General features: G+C 40.1%; 1 protein-coding gene across 14 annotated transcripts in view; it reads left to right on the top strand.

Annotated features, from left to right (window-relative positions):
• Positions 1-17,435, top strand: part of TPK1 (thiamin pyrophosphokinase 1) — a 349,214-nt gene that overhangs the window by 240,813 nt on the left and 90,966 nt on the right. For all 14 annotated transcript variants that reach the window (XM_049642046.1, XM_049642042.1, XM_049642040.1 and 11 more), the window contains one exon: positions 17,228-17,339. In XM_049642046.1, coding sequence (XP_049498003.1) covers positions 17,228-17,339 — 112 coding nt within the window. The remainder of the gene's footprint in view (positions 1-17,227; positions 17,340-17,435) is intronic.

Below are 17,435 nucleotides of genomic sequence, written 5' to 3'. Positions count from 1 at the left end.
GAGTAAGACTTTTAAAGATTCATTGAGGATTGGAAATTACCACAAAATTACCTTTTTCCAATAACTTTTAAACCAGCTGTGATGTCCAACTTGGATTCGGGAGATAGGCTTCTGATTTTGACTTAGATAGTATGTCCAAAGCAAGCAGCACTCTGAATTGTGGAATTTATGGAGGGGCTAGGATGTAGAATAAAGCAGTGAAATTACAGCATTTTTAAGACAAATAATGATTTGGTCATACTCGTTTTTCTTTCATATGATAGCCTCTGTGTGCACTTCCTTGGTCTGTGTTTTCACAGCAGCCTTGAGACACTGAGAAGGTGATGTCCCACACTGCTGTGTAGACTGGCCCTTAGAATGGACATTGAGGTTGAAAAGGAGTGGTGTAGACAGAGGTGAAATTATATGAAGGTATTTCTTATAAAAAGTACCACATGGAAATTATAATGTGCCTTCTGCCTCTTGTTTTCTCTATTGGTTTATCTAATGGAATTAAATAATAATCACAGACGGGCAACAGAGCTCGTCTCCTCATACAAGTGCATTGTTCACACATTAAGGCCACCTCCTTTATTTTTTGTGTTTGCCATGACAAAACAATGACTTTGAAATAGCTGAGATTTATTGAAAACTATTCTAAGTGCTTCGTGCCTACTCTTGATTTAGCCACTGCAACAACTTTGTGATGTTAGATAGTATCTCCTCAGTTTGGCAAGTGAGGGAATTGAGACGGAAAGAGATGAATTCAGTTGTCCAAAGTCACACCACCCATAAGCGGCAGAATAGCATCTGGTCCAGATAACCAGACCTGAGTCTACACCGATTCTGCCCCCACTGTGGCTGCCTCTCTTGGCACTGTCACTGCAGACACAGTGATAAATATAAGCTAAAATACAGCGACTGAGACTGAATGCCAGCGTTCTCTATAGAACAGTCATCCGAATGGCCGTTAGTAGAACAATAGTAATGTTTTATTAAGATAAACAGCTAAATGAAAAAGCAACATTTAATTATTTTCATAGATGAGTAAAGATAGCTTGTCCATTGAAAACCATGCGTACCCATTAAAGATCCTGAATTTTCAACTATTTTGCACATGAGATGGTTTTCAGCCCTTTACCAGGTGCATCAATATATATATCTCAGAGAAAATGCCCAACTACCACGACTGAGCTGTTAAATGCCAAATGTTTAAAAAACTGTTACTGATGGTTAGAATAAAGGCTTCCCAGAGCATACTTCTTAATGTTCCCTGCAATAAAGAATTACTGACATCATACAGGAAAAAAAATTAATATTTTGTCCTGACTTTAAAAAAAATCTCTTTAGTTTTACTTATTTTTTTCTAAGTAGCTAGTTGCATATACACATAGCTATTTCACTTGCCACTGTGTCCTTGGCTTGTGTTATAGTTGTGCCCAAATCATACACATCTTTCACTTTTGAAGTTTGGAACAACAGAGTCATGACAGCATTAATCATGATAAACAATCACAAAGTCTGTGACAGTATTTAACTTGGATATGGAGAATGAAAGAAGAGATATTAAAATGCCAGTGACATTCAAGAGCAGGACCTTTATTTTGTATCCACCCAAAGATTCTTTTCTTACAGATAACTTCAGAAATTAAGCCCTGAAAACGTTCTTTGTGCACCGGGTTTTCGAAGTGCTTGCACTCAACAATGAAAATGCAGTGCTTTTCTTGTCCAGGTCTACAGGAAAAAAGTGCTATCAGTTATTTAGAATCTGATTTATGCCTTAAGAGAGTAGCTGCCACTCTCTGTGATTTCATGGAAGCCGGGTATCAAGGAGCAATTTTCAAAGAATTGAAAGCTGGTGCAGGGTCATGAATAAACTCGGAGAAGCTTTGACCTTCCCTGTCAAATGATAAGGCCATAAATATGTTGGTAATTCTGCTTTGTTGTGAGTACCTGTTCTTTTCCATCATTGTGGAGTTTCTAGGATACCATAAATTGGTACCAACAAAACTAAAACAAATTTTTTTATTGTATAAAAAAATTAGAAGAGCAGAAAGCGTAAGATAGAGAACACAGGAAGCAGCCTCTTGCGTATTGCTCCTGAAGTATATCTGGCATTGGAGGATCCAATTTTGGGAACTTTATAGTGTCCAAATCAAATTTAAAATAACTTTTTGGTCACATTTTATCATTTACCTAAATGATACTAAGTAAATGACTTTGGGATAGGAAGCGAGATAGTTAATATACAATGTTTAATGCTTTTTTCCCTTATGATGCCAAGTTCATTAGGAAATAGGGCTCATTTTTGCTTTGATGCAGCCTTTTTAAATAGTCACATACAGTACAGTGAGTTTGAATATATGTAATGCTGTTAAGCATAAATATTCTGTTTTAATGATTGTTATCTTAATTTCATTAAGATGAAATTTAATGACTGTCAGGGAACATTTTGTGCTTCTAACTTCACCCTTCCCTTTCCCCCAGTTGGTAGCTTAGGGAGTAATAAAGATGAGGAAAAAATCAGTCCCAATAACCCACAGAGAAGGGGACAAAGGAAAGCTGGTAGTTTTCCTTTAGAAACAACGTCTCATACTGCCACTTTTTAACCATATACCCTGCTGAACAAAAGTAAAAAAATACACATATATGCCTGTTCTGTTTTATGGACATTAAAAGAAGTAGAGGGGCCACAGGAAATAAGGGAAAGGGCCCTGGGGATCTGAAGATAAAGCAAAGCAGACACACACACCTGGATGGGGACAGCAAGAGATTGAGAGTGTGTTGGTTATCCTTTGCTGTGTAACAAATGGCCCCAAATCTTGGTAGCTGAAAACAACAGCGAACCTTTATTATTTCTCAGTTTCTCTGCAGTTTTAGTATTTGGACTTTTCTGGGTGCTTTAAACTTGGGGGTCTCATGAAGTTCAGTTGTCTTGGATATCAGTCATAGGATTCCAAGGCAGCCCATTCCTATACCTGGCAAGCTGGTGCTGGCTGGTTGGGGAGGTAGATGGCTTCATCCCTCTCCGTGTGGGCCCCTACAGGGCTGGGTGAATGTCCTCATGACAGGGTGATTGACGTCCCCAAGAGCGAGTAATCTGCAAGAACAAACCAGCAAGAGGCAGCAGTCATATTTGTTACAATCTAGCTGAGAAGTGACACGCCAGCACTTTACAGTACCCAGTTGGTACACACAGCTTAGTCCTGTTCATTGTGGGCAATCGCTGTACAAGGACGTAAATGCCAAGAGGCGGTGTTCATTGGGTGCTGTTTTGGAGACTGACTGCCACAGAGAACCATGAGAAAAGGGTGGCAGACACACACGAACACAGACTTGGACAGACAGGAGAGGGTGAAGGACTGGGCACTTCCGTTGTGAGGGTGATCGTGCAACACGCTTGATTTGCTACAAACACGAAGACTGCCACCGTTACACCAGTTGTTACTGACCACACGCCCGCTGCATCGCCCCCCGTACACTTCGTTGTGCCTTCATGACAACCGTCTCCTTCGTAGCACAGAACCATAAAGTTAAGCTGCATTAAGGCCAGGATACCTCTCTCAGAAATCTCACCGTAATTTTACGTCAAGACCAAAAACTACCCAGTCTTCTTTGCAAACAGCAGTGCTTTTACCTTTCTCCTATTGAAGACCCTTACCTCACATGTAGGAGGTACCAACATCAGACTGCTGTAACGAGTAAGATTGTGATCTAACTTGAAAGGTGTATTTATTCCTACATTTTGCCAACACAGATGATGTGTTACATAATGGGGTACTTTCTGGGTTACTCTCAGAAGACAAAATGTCCTAACATTCTTGACGCGAAAAATGAAAGGCAAGTAAATTGACTGTCAGAAATTGAAAGTAATGCTTTGTTTGGTTGCCCATTTTAATCCTTTTAATAATAGTGAATGTGTATAGAGCATTGACTCTCTGTCAGGCACTATTCTAAGTACCTCACATATCAAGTCATTTAATCGTCAGCAATCCTTTTGTTCTGGTTTTATAGATAAGGAAGATGAAACACAAACATGGTGAAAAGGGATTCAAATCTGTGAAGTCTTACTTCAGCACCTGTACCCTTAACCACAGCGCTATGCATATAACAGGCTCCCTGAGGCTAGCTCAGAACAAGGATTCGTTGATAACAGCATTTCTCTTAGAACCACTCCATGGACAGCACCATAAGTCTAGCCACATGTCTTAGGGGCTAGAAGATGGAAATGGAAAACTTTCAGAGTGTTTCTCTTGAGGGGTCAGTGAGCAGGTAGGTAGGTCTGACTTACTTTGTCAATGGATCACTTTAGCTGCTGAGTTGAGAATAGACTCTTTTGGGACAATGGGAGATCTTGTTATGGGGACTTGTATAGAGAGGTAGTGAAGGAAATCATGAGAAGTGATAGGAATTGGGATATATTTAGAATATAGAGCAAATAGGATTTCCTTATGGGTATAAGAAAAGAAGAGAAACTTTTTGCCCAAACAGTTGGAAAGATGGAGTAAATATCAACTCCAATCAATATATGGTGGGTATGAGGTAAAAGACCAGGGTGTGTCAAATAGGCAGCTGGATGTTCGGGCCCACAGTTAGAGAACTCTCAGCTAGAGATACAAATTTGGGATTCGCCAAGATCTAGACAGTTGAGCTCACAAAGGGCAAACTGTAAATAGATTGGAGAGAAGGATGTAGCTGAGACTAAGGGACTGAGCACTGGGACAGTCCAACTTTAGGATCTGGAGAGAAGAGGAGACAGCAAAGAAAATTGTGGATCAAGGGGAAAACCAAGAGTGTGGTGTTCTGCAAGCAAAGTAAAGTTGGTATATAAAGGAAGAGAGAGTGATGACGACCCATTGCGAGTTCTACCGGAAGGTGAGGACTAATAATTTAGCAATTTAGAGGTCGTTGGCTACCTTGATGAAAGCCAATTTGGAAAAGAGGTGTAAGCAAAAGTTTAGCTGGAATGAATGCAGGAGAACTGGAGGCAAGGAATTGGAAATGGTCAATTTCAACAACCCTTTCTAGCTGTTGTGTAAGGAAAAACAGAGAAATGGCATGGTGAGGTGGTAGCTAGCACATAAATTAGAGGTTGAGAGTAGTTATATGGAAAAGGCTAAGCTTAGTGCCCCCTTTCTGATAAATATTTGTTGTATTCCTACTATGTGTCTAACACTGTACAAAATTTTGGAGATATAAATATGAATGAGACATGGCTTTTCTCCTTGAAGTGTTTGCTTTCCAGCAAGAGAGTTAACCATAAAACCATGTGCTGTGGAGCCTTGAGGATGTGTGAGTAGCCAGGTTGCAGGTTCAGGGAGAACCCTGGAGAAGGATGGTGGAGGAGATGATGTTTGAACTAAGTCTTGGAACTTGTACCATTTGAATATTAACCTGACTCTTTCCAATTAATATATTATAGGAACTAGGGGAGAAACAAAATTGTCCTACTGGTTCCTGACTAAAAATAGTCCCATCTGTTGTAAAAACACTTTAATCTTCTTAATCTTAGGTCAGTCATTGATTTTGCTTTAACTGTTCCTTGTGCACTTCTGGAACACCCACTAGTGGGTTTTGAAAACACAAATTTGTGACCCATACCTTCTAATTAGCACCCTCCCTATATTGAGTCACTAGCAAAGGACAAGTAAATGAATGGGGACATGTAAATAGAATGGGGAATGTTGAAGATAGGTGGATGAAGTCAAGAAGGATAGCTATTCATTCACCTGTTAATTCCTTCATTTACTGCACATGTATTTATTATTTAGGATAAGCTTTGGTGAGGTTCTTGCAAAAGCTTAACTTGGACATTGAAGATAGGGAACAAAAAGTAATAATGAAAAGAAGAGCAAAGGAGTGAAATAGTTTTGACAGGCCTTTAAAGTCGGAAGCCTGGAAAAACATGGTAATGTAGTGAAAATTAGACTTTCAAATGATGGCATACTTGGGTATTGACCCTACACCTGCCCGTTACTAGTTGAGAGATCTTGGGCAAGTTGATGACTGCACTGAGTCTGTAATCTCTTCTGGTAACTCTGCCACTCAAGCTTGTTGAGTTATGGTATGCAGAAAACTATCAGGATATAGCCGATACTCAAAAACTGTTACATCACTTTTCCCTTTTTTTTCTTTTACTGGAACTTTCTCATTATTTCTTCCAGTTTATAAAGTTTGGTAGTTATTCTGGGGTTTGAAATACATAAATAATTGGCAAAATTGTCTTTTTCTCACCACCACTGACCCCCCCACCCCCACCCCCGCCACCTGTCAGGAACACTAACAACATCCCATGAGCATTGTGAATGTGAGTGGGGCGGGGGGGGGGGGGGGGGAAGACACCCAACTCAGCCAAACATGCTGAACATCAGCCATGCTGCATCTCCACAAGCAGAAACTCTTCCTGGAGTCTGTTTAGATAGGATAATGAACAGGATGAACAGGATCCTTCTAGGAATTCTCTCCTTCCCCTCCACTCCCCTGCCAGTCTTGCTGACTTTCAGCTTCTGGGATCACAGAAAGGAGAAGTGCCTGGGGGATTGCTTAGCTAGGAGAGGCCAGCTAGGGGAGAATGTCGGTGCTTGAGAAACTGTGGGGAGTGGACTGTCTATTGGAAGAGCGTCTACATGCAGCTTTTTTATAGACAGAAGGTTGGGGTGGTTACCCATCCAGGCAGGAAAGTTGAAATATATATTGCAGTGTTGGTATTCCTGTCAACCCTTGATCAATGATGACAAAACTTCAAAAGTAAGTCCAGTGGTTTAGAGTCTGAATTGAATTGTATTTAAAGTATTTGCTTGTATTGGAAAATAAAAAGAGAATCTCGTGTAATTTAGTAGTAGGCTCAATAAATACTGAGCATTTCAACAACAACAACAACAACAACAAAAAAGAATTGCATTTTGGATATGATGACTACTACATATGAGACCTCAGAAGGAGTTCTTAGAACTGTTCTAAAATTGATTCACAAAATTCATGTTTATATTCCTAAAAAGGACTATTTCAAAGTAGGACAACAACAACAAACAGTTAACTGAAAACTAGAGCTTTTATAAAGCAAATGGAGGTATGATTCTTTTTCTTAAGACAAACCAATGCTTTAAGGTTTAACATACGATGTTTAAATAAAAAAACTTCTCTTTCTTCTTTCCCGCTAATATTTCAGATTAGTCTCAGGAGTAATCGCATTTATTTTCCTTCAAATATTACTGGGACAAAGTGCCAAGGCTTTGATAAAATAAAAAGCAGAAATGAGTGGAGGGAACACTTCTATTCCAGTTAAACTGGAAGGACCTGATGGAGAGAGAAGGGTCTGTGTGAATGTTGGAAGCTCTGTTCTTGGCACGAGACACGTGTTATCTCACTGACTTCTCAAAATAACCCAGTGAGGTAGTATTGTAAACCCCATTTAATGTACTAACAAAAAATGTGTACTCTGTATACATCTTTAAGTGTATTTCGAGCGCTGTTGGCACGTGTTTGTAATTGGTGGGTGCATGCCTCTGTCCTAGTGAACAGCTAAGCAAACACCATCTACACAAAGAATTCTAGGTGTGTGTAGTGAGTTCCGTTCAACTAGACTGTCCCTCCTCTACTCAAACTTTGATAAAGATTTTACTAAGCACATCGACCCCTTCTTTCAAGCCTTTTTCTTTCTGCTCCGAGCCATCAATCAATCAGATATTTATTAGACACTTAGTATGTTTCTTCACTGTGCTAGAAATCTAACAGAAATAGAAGGCAGGAGTTTTTGCCTTCAAATAAATTTTATTCTTTTTAAGGAGACGACACAAACCCATTTGAGAGATGCAATGCTGTAACAAATGCTACACTTTGTAGTATAAAGACTGTAGCCATTAGAAGCAAGTGATCTCTGTTAACTGGAAGACACAGGACGTTTTCATAAAAAAGCAGAATTTGCCCTTTGCTGTGAAGTTTTTGCAGATTAAAGATGGAAAAGTAGCATAGAAATAGACAGGAGGACTTGGACATCCCGATCATTCCATATGTTAAGTAGAATAATAACATTTACCTGAAACTATTTGAAAATTCTGCCATAACTCTTTGACTCAGTATATATCTTTCAGCATAATTTGTCCTGTTAGAAATGCTTGCTTCTGGAGTAAGTATTGTCTTTAGACAGTACTTTAAAATATCCATGTCTTTGGGAGGAGCAAAGAGTAGGTTTCTGACATTTTAGCATGAGAGCACTCACCAGATGGTCTCCTCCGACTGGAATACAAGGGAGGTGTAAAGACAGAATAGGATGCATTGGAAAGAAAGGGAGGAAGGAAGGAAGGAAGGAAGGAAGGAAGGAAGGAAGGAAGGAAACAAAAACATCAATACAGAGGGATAGAAAAGAAAGGATAAACATTGATTTCATCAGTTTTGTTTTGAAATAGCTAGTGTTGGGGGTTAATAAGGAAATTAGCCTATCGTTATAGTATTCTACTGTCTCTAACAATTGTACATACTTTTGACTTTTGAATAAACAAACTAGCTTAAGTAGCATGCAGAAGGCTTTCTTTTTGGATAACCATCCAGTATTGTCATTAACCTTTTGATCAGAGAATAAGCCTACCTCCTATATCAGAACACACATAATTTTAGCCTGAGGTTATCAAATAATTTCCAAACTGAAAATCCGATGGAGATTATTAATTTCAAGACATATCATTGAAATGTTCTGGCTGTGGAAATATTAAACCACAAAGTATTATCGTTTTGGATGCTGTGTATAGTATTTCTATTCCAAATCAGTATTTTCCTAGGTGAATTTCATGAAATGCAGATTCCATGGGTAATTATGAGGTGTTATTTGAGGGGCAAGAAAGAAGATCTCTGGTCCAGTAAGTGTGGGGAGCTCTTGCTCAAGTAAACAGCATTTCTTTGCTGCAAAACTACCGGAAACATCTAACCATGCTGCTGTGCGTTGTGACTTCCAGGAGGAGAATCTAAAACGCGCTCTTTCCGATCTTATCTGATCCTAGGAGTCGTGTTCTGTACAATGGACTTTGGAAACTGTGCTTCTTCCATAGTTGAAAACTCTAAAATCTGTCTATAGATAAGGTATTAGTGAATTTAAAAAAATGCCTTACATAAAATATGTAAATATATTTATATATAACATTCATTGTAGGCTACTCTGTATAAAACCAATACACTTATGTTTTGAATTCTGCTTGTGAAGCAAAATAAAAGTAGAGATACCAGTCTTCTAGCTCTCGGGTTGTAGAACTACAAATTCACCGGGGAGACCATTTCTCTTATGAGTACCTTCTGTCACATGAGTAGAAAATACACCATCACAGAAGTCTGTGTTTGTGAGAGAGAGGTAGCAGGTACAGTGTAGATACCTCCATCTACTCCTTTCACTGTTCTTCCCTGCAGGCTATTTCATTTCCTGCAGCGTTTGTTGATAAATTTTTTAAGTACCTGGACAAACTAAAAAAAAATGAGCTACCAAAGGTTATCCTTGTGTTTAATCAGTGTACAATGGTATTTCATTCATACTGGCTCTGTGTGCCCGAAATCTTACTGCAGTTGGCCACGGGGTGTAAGTTCAGCATTAACAGCAATGTGATGAATGGCCATCCACTTTATACCTAGCATGGCCACCTGGTTCCTGAATCTTCCACTGAATAGAAATCTACTAAATAGGAAGTACGCTTATGTTCTTCCTGCGTTTGGTTGCTTTGTGAATGATCTGGTTAAACTGCTATGTATTTTGTGAGATCCACACGAAGATGTCTTGGCATAAAACTTGGCATAGTTATTGTATGTAACGATTTAGAGGTGTAAAGAGAATTCAGATGCCTCATTGTTTTATATTTTTGCGAAAGCAAAGGCTAGGGTGAACTTTATCTTTTCTGTCCGTTGTGTCTTAGGGTTTTGCACAGAGGAAGCATAATAACAAAGTGACAATGATTTCTTACCCTTTCATTAGGTATCAATTTGTGTATATTTTGCTGCAGGTTGCCATTACAGTCTAGCAAAAGTGATCTCATGATGATGCCCACCTTTAACATGCTCCTATGTATGACTTCCAGCACAGGCGCCAAGCAATATCTTTGCTACTTTTCACTAAATTACAAGTTCATACCTTATTGAGGTTGTTAATATGTTAAGAATAGCCATGACTGGAAAAACAAACTGTCTGATTGAATTTTGTCCCGTCTTTACCATATAGAACTGCCTTTGATTTCAGCGAGTTATCTTAGCTCAGAACCGGGACAGAACAGGAGCCTGTGCAGTGAGTGATTCATGAGAGTGGATGGAAGTCAATGATTAGTTCATGTGCCTCTAGTCTCCAGTAATGGCATAAATCTTTGGGGAAGTTCTTTAATGTCAGGCTGTATGCCTGCCCGTGTCAAATCACATATAGGCTAGCATATATTATGAATGGAGAAATCTGAGGAATGAACAAAAATTCCTTTTGTTGCTCATTTTTTAAAGATGTCACATAGACTGAAGATATGGGAGACAAGCATAATATTGCTCTCCTTTAACCAAACAAAGCTAAATTTGCATATTTATGAACACAGAGACCATTCATGTATGGCTAAACATCTTTTTGGAACAAAAGAAAAAAATATTAATTGGCTGCAGGCTAAAACCTATCTGTGACTTCTCAAGTCCACAAACTAGTTTATTCCCAGATTAAAAATTTCAAGGTGTGTTGGATGCTAAAATAATGAGGAGAGCAATGAATATATAGCAAGGCTGGAAAAGAAAGCTTACCACTGTGTCATTTAAATCAGTGGATTTTATAACAGCATCCTCTCCCTGGGATAATAAAACTTAACATGTATATGTGCTGTTTCCTTTGCATTATATGATACAAGTTGAAGAATCTTCTCTTAGGGAGTTAATGTCCACCAGTTGAGAAATCATTCCTTACTTCCTTCACCAATTCTTTTTTGTTTTTTAATTTTAAATTCCAGTGTAGTTAACACACAGTGTTATATTGGTTTCAGGTGTGCAATATGGTGATTCAGCAGTTCCATAAATCTCCCCGTGCTCATCATAAGTGCCTCCTTAATCCCCATCACCTAGGTCACCCCGCCAACCCCCTCCCTCACCATCCTTTACCAAGTTATCTGGAACACCAAATATACTGTGTACAGCTGACCACTACCGAACTGTTAAGCAGACCACAAACAGAAGGAGGAAAGTCTTCAATTAAAAGATAGGAATTAACTGTATTATTAAGTTCAGAATGTTAATTAAGTTCAGAATGTTAACTGTTAATGTCAAAATGGCTAAAATTAACAGGTGTTGTTGAGGATACAGAGAAAGGAGGACCCTCTTGCACTGCTGGGGGGAATGCAAACTGGTGCAGCAGCCACTCTGGAAAGTAGTGTGGAGGTTCCTCAGAAAACTAAAAATAGCCCTACCCTACGTTGCAGCAATTGCACTATTAGGTATTTACCCAAAGGGCACAAAAAACAGATTCGAAAGGGGACATGCGCTCCAATGTTTCTAGCAGCATTATCAACAATAGCCAAACTATGGAGAGCCCAGATGTCTATCAACTGATGGATGGATAAGGAAGATGGAATACACCCATGATGGAATATTAGTCAGCCATCAAAGAGAATGAAATCTTGCCATTTGCAATGACGTAGATGGAGCTAGAATGTATTATGCTAAGCGAAATAAGTCAGAGAAAGGCAAGTATCTCATGATTTCACTCATATGGAATTTAAGAAACAAAACATGGGCAGAAAACATGAATAGACACTTCTCTAAAGAAGACATCCAGAGAAAAGATGTTCAACGTCGCTCCTTATCAGGGAAATACAAATCAAAACCACACTCAGATATCACCTCACGCCAGTCAGAGTGGCCAAAATGAACAAATCGGGAGACTATAGATGCTGGAGAGGATGTGGAGAAATGGGAACCCTCTTGCACTGTTGGTGGGAATGCAAACTGGTACAGCCGCTCTGGAAAACAGTGTGGAGGTTCCTCAGAAAATTAAAAATAGACCTAGCCTATGACCCAGCAATAGCACTGCTAGGAATTTATCCAAGGGATATAGGAGTACTGATGCATAGGGGCACTTGTACCCCAATGTTTATAGCAGCACTCTCAACAATAGCCAAATTATGGAAAGAGCCTAAATGTCCATCTACTGATGAATGGATAAAGAAATTGTGGTTTATATACACAATGGAGTACTACGTGGCGATGAGAAAGAATGAAATATGGCCTTTTGTAGCAACATGGATGGAACTGGAGAGTGTGATGCTAAGTGAAATAAGCCATACAGAGAAAGACAGATACCATATGGTTTCACTCTTATGTGGATCCTGAGAAACTTAACAGAAACCCATGGGGGAGGGGAAGGAAAAAAAAAAAAAGAGGTTAGAGTGGGAGAGAGAGCCAAAGCATAAGAGACTGTTAAAAACTGAGACCAAACTGAGGGTTGATGGGGGGTGGGAGGGAGGGGAGGGTGGGTGATGGGTATTGAGGAGGGCACCTTTTGGGATGAGCACTGGGTGTTGTATGGAAACCAATTTGACAATAAATTTCATATATTAAAAAAAAAAAGAAAATACTAAGTTTCAACATAAACATAAAAGCCTATTGCTCACGGAAAAAAAAAAAAAAGAAACAAAACGGATGAATATAAGAGAAGAAGAGGAAAATAGAGAAGAAATGGAAACAAACCAAAAGAGACTCTTATTAATAGAGAACAAACTGAGGATTGGAGGAAGGTGGGTGGGAGATGGGCTAGAAGGGTGACGGGTATCAAAGAGGGCGCTTGTTGGGATGAGCACTGGGTGTTGTATATAAGTGATGAACCACTGAATTCTACTTCTGAAACCGATATTGCATTGTATGTTAACTAACTGAAATTTAAATAATTTTAATAAAGATAGGAATTAGCTAACACACTGAAAATAAGACAGCCCAATGGGACACAAATCCCTCTGGGATAAGGAAGGACGAAGAGGTCACAGTCTCTAACATCAGGCCTCAATGTCAGAGACCCCGTTACCTGAGACAAGGGTAGAGCCATCTGGGCCAGGTGAGTGTTCTGCCTTTCTTCTTCCTGAGCCGTCTGCCACCCAGTGCTCCAGAAGGAAGCTATGGATTGCCTGTATCCCCTCTGATATGCTGCGCTTTCTGAGAGGCCAGCCCTTATCAGGCCACGACCCACCCACACAAAAAGCCACCACCGCTTTCTGTTCCTTTGCTGCTAAAACCAAAGCAATTGCAAAGAAATCAGAATTTCTATGGTCTTCCGTTGTCATCATGAAGGAGGCTTTGTTACCGCTTTCAGAATTTGGTAAAGTGTGTTATATTTGGCATCTATGGACGATAATTTGTTTTCTATCCAGCATCTATATCTTCAGAGAGAATAATTTCCATAAGGGAGAGTGGTAGGGAGAAACAAGACTCATGTTTGTCTGGCAAAGCTAGTCAATGTAAATTAATTCAGGGAAAATTTCTATGCCAGGAAATTAAGGCAGCTCATGGCTTAAACAAAAAATCCTGTTTTTTGGGGGGGGGGGAAAGTAGAGTAAGTTATACTGGTTGCTGAGGAGCAGATGTGCACATCTCTGTGCAGGACCTTCATGTGGCTAGCATGGGGTTCGGACCTACCGTCACATTGCTGCCAGTCCCATTTAAGGGACGAGAAACTGAAAGGTCACCAGGGGACTTTTTTTTTTTTAAATTAATAGACTTTATTTTTACAAGTTTTAGGCCTACAGAACACTGAGCAGACTAGACACAGAGTTTCCATATGCCCCTCTCCCGCTCACACTTCCCCTATTATTTTGCATTCGTGTGGTACATGGGTTCCAAGTGACAAAGCAATATAGCATAGTATTATTTTTTAAAGTCCGTAAAATTTACATTAGCGTTCACTCCCTGTGTTAGAGATTCTATGGGTCTTGACAAATGCATAAGTTCATGTATCTGTCATTAATGGTGTCACAAGGACGAGCTTCACTGCCTGAAAATCCCCGGGCCCCACCGGTCCGCCCTACCCTAGTGGCCCAATCAGGGAGTGTCCTGACCCCCCCCCCCCCCCCCCCCCCCCCCAGCTCCGCAAATGCGCAGCCTTGTGCACGGAGTGATTTCTGTTCCCATGCAAAGCCTCACGGAGCCCCTTGCCTAAGCTCTGCCCTCCCCTCTGCACATGAGCAGGTCTCTGATCAGTCTTTTCCTACTTTTCCGTGCTGCAACTTCCATGCAGTGATCGCAGCCTTCGCGTGGACGTCTCTGATGCCGGTATGGAGGTGTCTGAGGGAGGACTGTGGCCGGAGAAGGACACAGCTATTGGAGTGCCCCCTCCTCGCTCCCGTTTCGGCTGCTTAGGCGTGTTATCCACATCACCAGTTACTTAGACCTGGAGCAGTGTTTAAATCCCCCCTAACCCCCCCCCCCCAATCTGCCGCTCGAGGCACTATTTCTGGATTCTTCCCGAAAATGATGAGAAAATGAGGGCCACTCCGCTTTACCATATCCTTTGACAGGTACTGCTTTGCTCTATAACATGTAAAAGTTTCTATAACCATACTAACAGTTTCTATGCTTTTGCTCTAAATTGATCTAAAACACACCAGGGGCAGCTGGGTGGCTCAGTCGGTTAAGCATCTGACTCTTGATCTGGACTTGATCCTGATCTCTTGGTTCCTTAGTTTGAGCCCCTCCTCTGGCTCTATCCTGTCAGCACGGAGCCATTTCACATCCTCTGTGCTGCTCTCTCCCTGCCCCTCCGCCACCTGTGCACGCCCCCCCCCCCCAAAATGAATATTAAAAAAAAAAAACCCAAAGATCATTATTCAAGAACAAGGTTAGTTTTCTTTTACTTGTAAGTTTTTTCCATGGCTATATCCCAGTCATTCTTCTTTTTTGAATTACTGTTTAGAATTCCTAGAATATTTTCCCTATTTTTATTTTAGACTCTTCAGAAGAGTCTAAGAATTACCGGCTTGTATCACTTCGTAAAAGTGATAAGTAAAAAGGATATTGTTATCTTTATAAGATTTCAGTGCTGAGTCTCTTATGCTCACTGGTTACTGGCACGTTATCCTCTCCGGTCCAGGCAGGAATCGTCAGTGATTGATCCATCCATTTGCCTCCCTTGTATCCCTACGCCACATTCCCATTCTCCTTGCTCTTTTCATAGGCAGGCAGGTTAGTGTGTGTGTATATATACGTATATATTTAAACTTTTAATATATATTTAAATTTTATTATTAGAAGTGTCTTATTGTTTGCATTTATTTTAATTTACATAGATGGGTTCTGTGATTTATCACAATTCTGTTTCTTATTGGGCCTTATTTTCACAATGCATTATGTTGTCAGTTCACCTACGTTTCTCCGCGTGCCTCTGTACATTTCCACGTGTTGCCTATCTTTTCTTCCAGTAATGGTCACCAAGTTCAAATATATTTTATGTTTTCTTTACATATTCTTTGTGTTTGAATATATTTAAGCCCGCTTAATTGAATTTATGTCTTCTGATTAAGTGTTCAAATATATATGGATATACACAAACATAAATACACACACATATATACACAAATATGTATGTAAGTATGTATGAACTGTATGGGTAATAAAGATCTGCATAAGTTTGTGTTAAATTTCAAGAGCTGATAAGTAATTTAGAGAGTTGTTTTCCTAGTAAAAGCAATCCTTTGAGTAAAGACAAAGCCTACTCAGACGTTGAGTTCTTATGTGCAGTAGGGTAAGTTCTCAGAAGCCTAAAATAGAGTCCAGAAGTCATAAGGAATAAATAAAATGCTATAAAAGGAGACTTAACTACCTTACTTTGTTATTATATCATATATTAAATATACTTTTAAATAATATTTTGTTAAAATAAAGATTATCCTGGGGGCGGGGCACCTGGGTGGCTCAGTCGGTTATGCATCTGACTTCGACTCACGTCATGATCTCACGGTCCGTGAGTTCGAGCCCGCATCAGGCTCTGTGCTGAATGCTTGCTCAGAGCCTGGAGCCTGCTTCAGATTCTGTGTCTCCTTTTCTCTCTGCCCCTCCCCTGCTCATGCTTTGTCTCACTCTGTTTCTCAAAAATAAATAAATGTAAAAAAATTTAAAAAAAAAGAATATCCTTTGGAACATACTTGTTCAGAGTTTTGTGAATTATGGAAAATATCTTTTTCATGTAATTATTGAATAGATATGTGCCTTGGCATTTTCCCATAAGGACTTGAGGCATCCTTCTACAAAGACCATATACTCTAAGGATAATGAGTAGAATAGGAATGGAAAGTCATTACTTTACAGCAGAAGAGGAATTTCCAAATATTTTATTTAAAATCAAACATTGTAGAGGTGCCTGGGTGGCTCAATGGGTTAAGCGTCTGACTCTTGATCTCCGCTCAGGTCATGATCTCAAGGTTTGTGAACTCGAGCCCCGCATCGGGCTCTGTGCTTACAGCATGGAGCCTGCTTGGGATTCTGTCTCTCCTCGTCTCTGCCCCTCCTCTGCTGTGCACATGCTCTCTCTCTCTCTCTCTGTTTCTCCCTCTCTCTTTCTCTCTCTCTCTCTCAAAGTAAATAAATAAACTAAAAAAAAAACCAAACAAAACAAAACAAAAAAAAAAAACCCATTGTAGCCTTGGTTGAACATTACATTTAACTTTAACCTTCTTATAAACTGAAAAATCGAAAACATGGTAAATTATATCGGTTTTCATAATCCAGATGGAGGAAGCGTTCTCATTCCTTGGGGTAGATACCATTTCCGGGCAGAGGCACTTCTTAGTGGACGTGCCCTACAGGAGCCACGAATGTAGGAAGCAGGCTAACCATTAGCAGGATTGACATGGAATTCGGAAAGCTAGAAGCCCGGTTCTGAGATAAAGTAGAGCTTGTACTTAGGAAGCAATGTTTTACTTACACCTGACCAAGTGTTTGACTAAGACCCTAGAATTCTGTCACATAGAACGCGACATCATTAGCACGAGGATTCCGTTCAGTCTTCAGAATTGCCAAGTACAGGTAGGAATCCTGGTTTGCCCCCTTGTTATCTGTGTGGGCCTGGACACATTTAATCTCTGCAAGCTTCACCTTTCTCATATGTAAGAATGAGAAGTAACAATAAGCTACCTTGTAAAATTGTGGCTAGGATTAAGTACGATGAGCCACGTGAAGTTCTCGGACGGTCCGCGCGCCTCTCCAGGTCTTGAGTGTACATTGACCCCTGCCCTTTCTCTTCACCGTGTCGATGATCATTCTTTCTCTACTTCAGGGAAAGCACAAATTGCATGTAGATACCGGAATGGAAGGCGACTGGTGTGGCCTTATTCCTGTCGGACAGCCTTGCAATCACGTCACCACAACGGGCCTGAAGTGGAACCTCAGTGAGTAAAACCCTTGCCAAAGGGAGGTTTCCTTTCTTAAGAAGCGTATATAATTCACGGTGAGATAAATACCTCTCTGTCTGGTACACACCTAGC

The sequence above is a fragment of the Panthera uncia genome, chromosome A2 (assembly GCF_023721935.1).
Source record: "Panthera uncia isolate 11264 chromosome A2, Puncia_PCG_1.0, whole genome shotgun sequence".
Classification (NCBI taxonomy): domain Eukaryota; kingdom Metazoa; phylum Chordata; class Mammalia; order Carnivora; family Felidae; genus Panthera; species Panthera uncia.
Note: the sequence above shows the minus strand (reverse complement) of the source record. Positions and strands in the feature narration are given on the sequence as shown.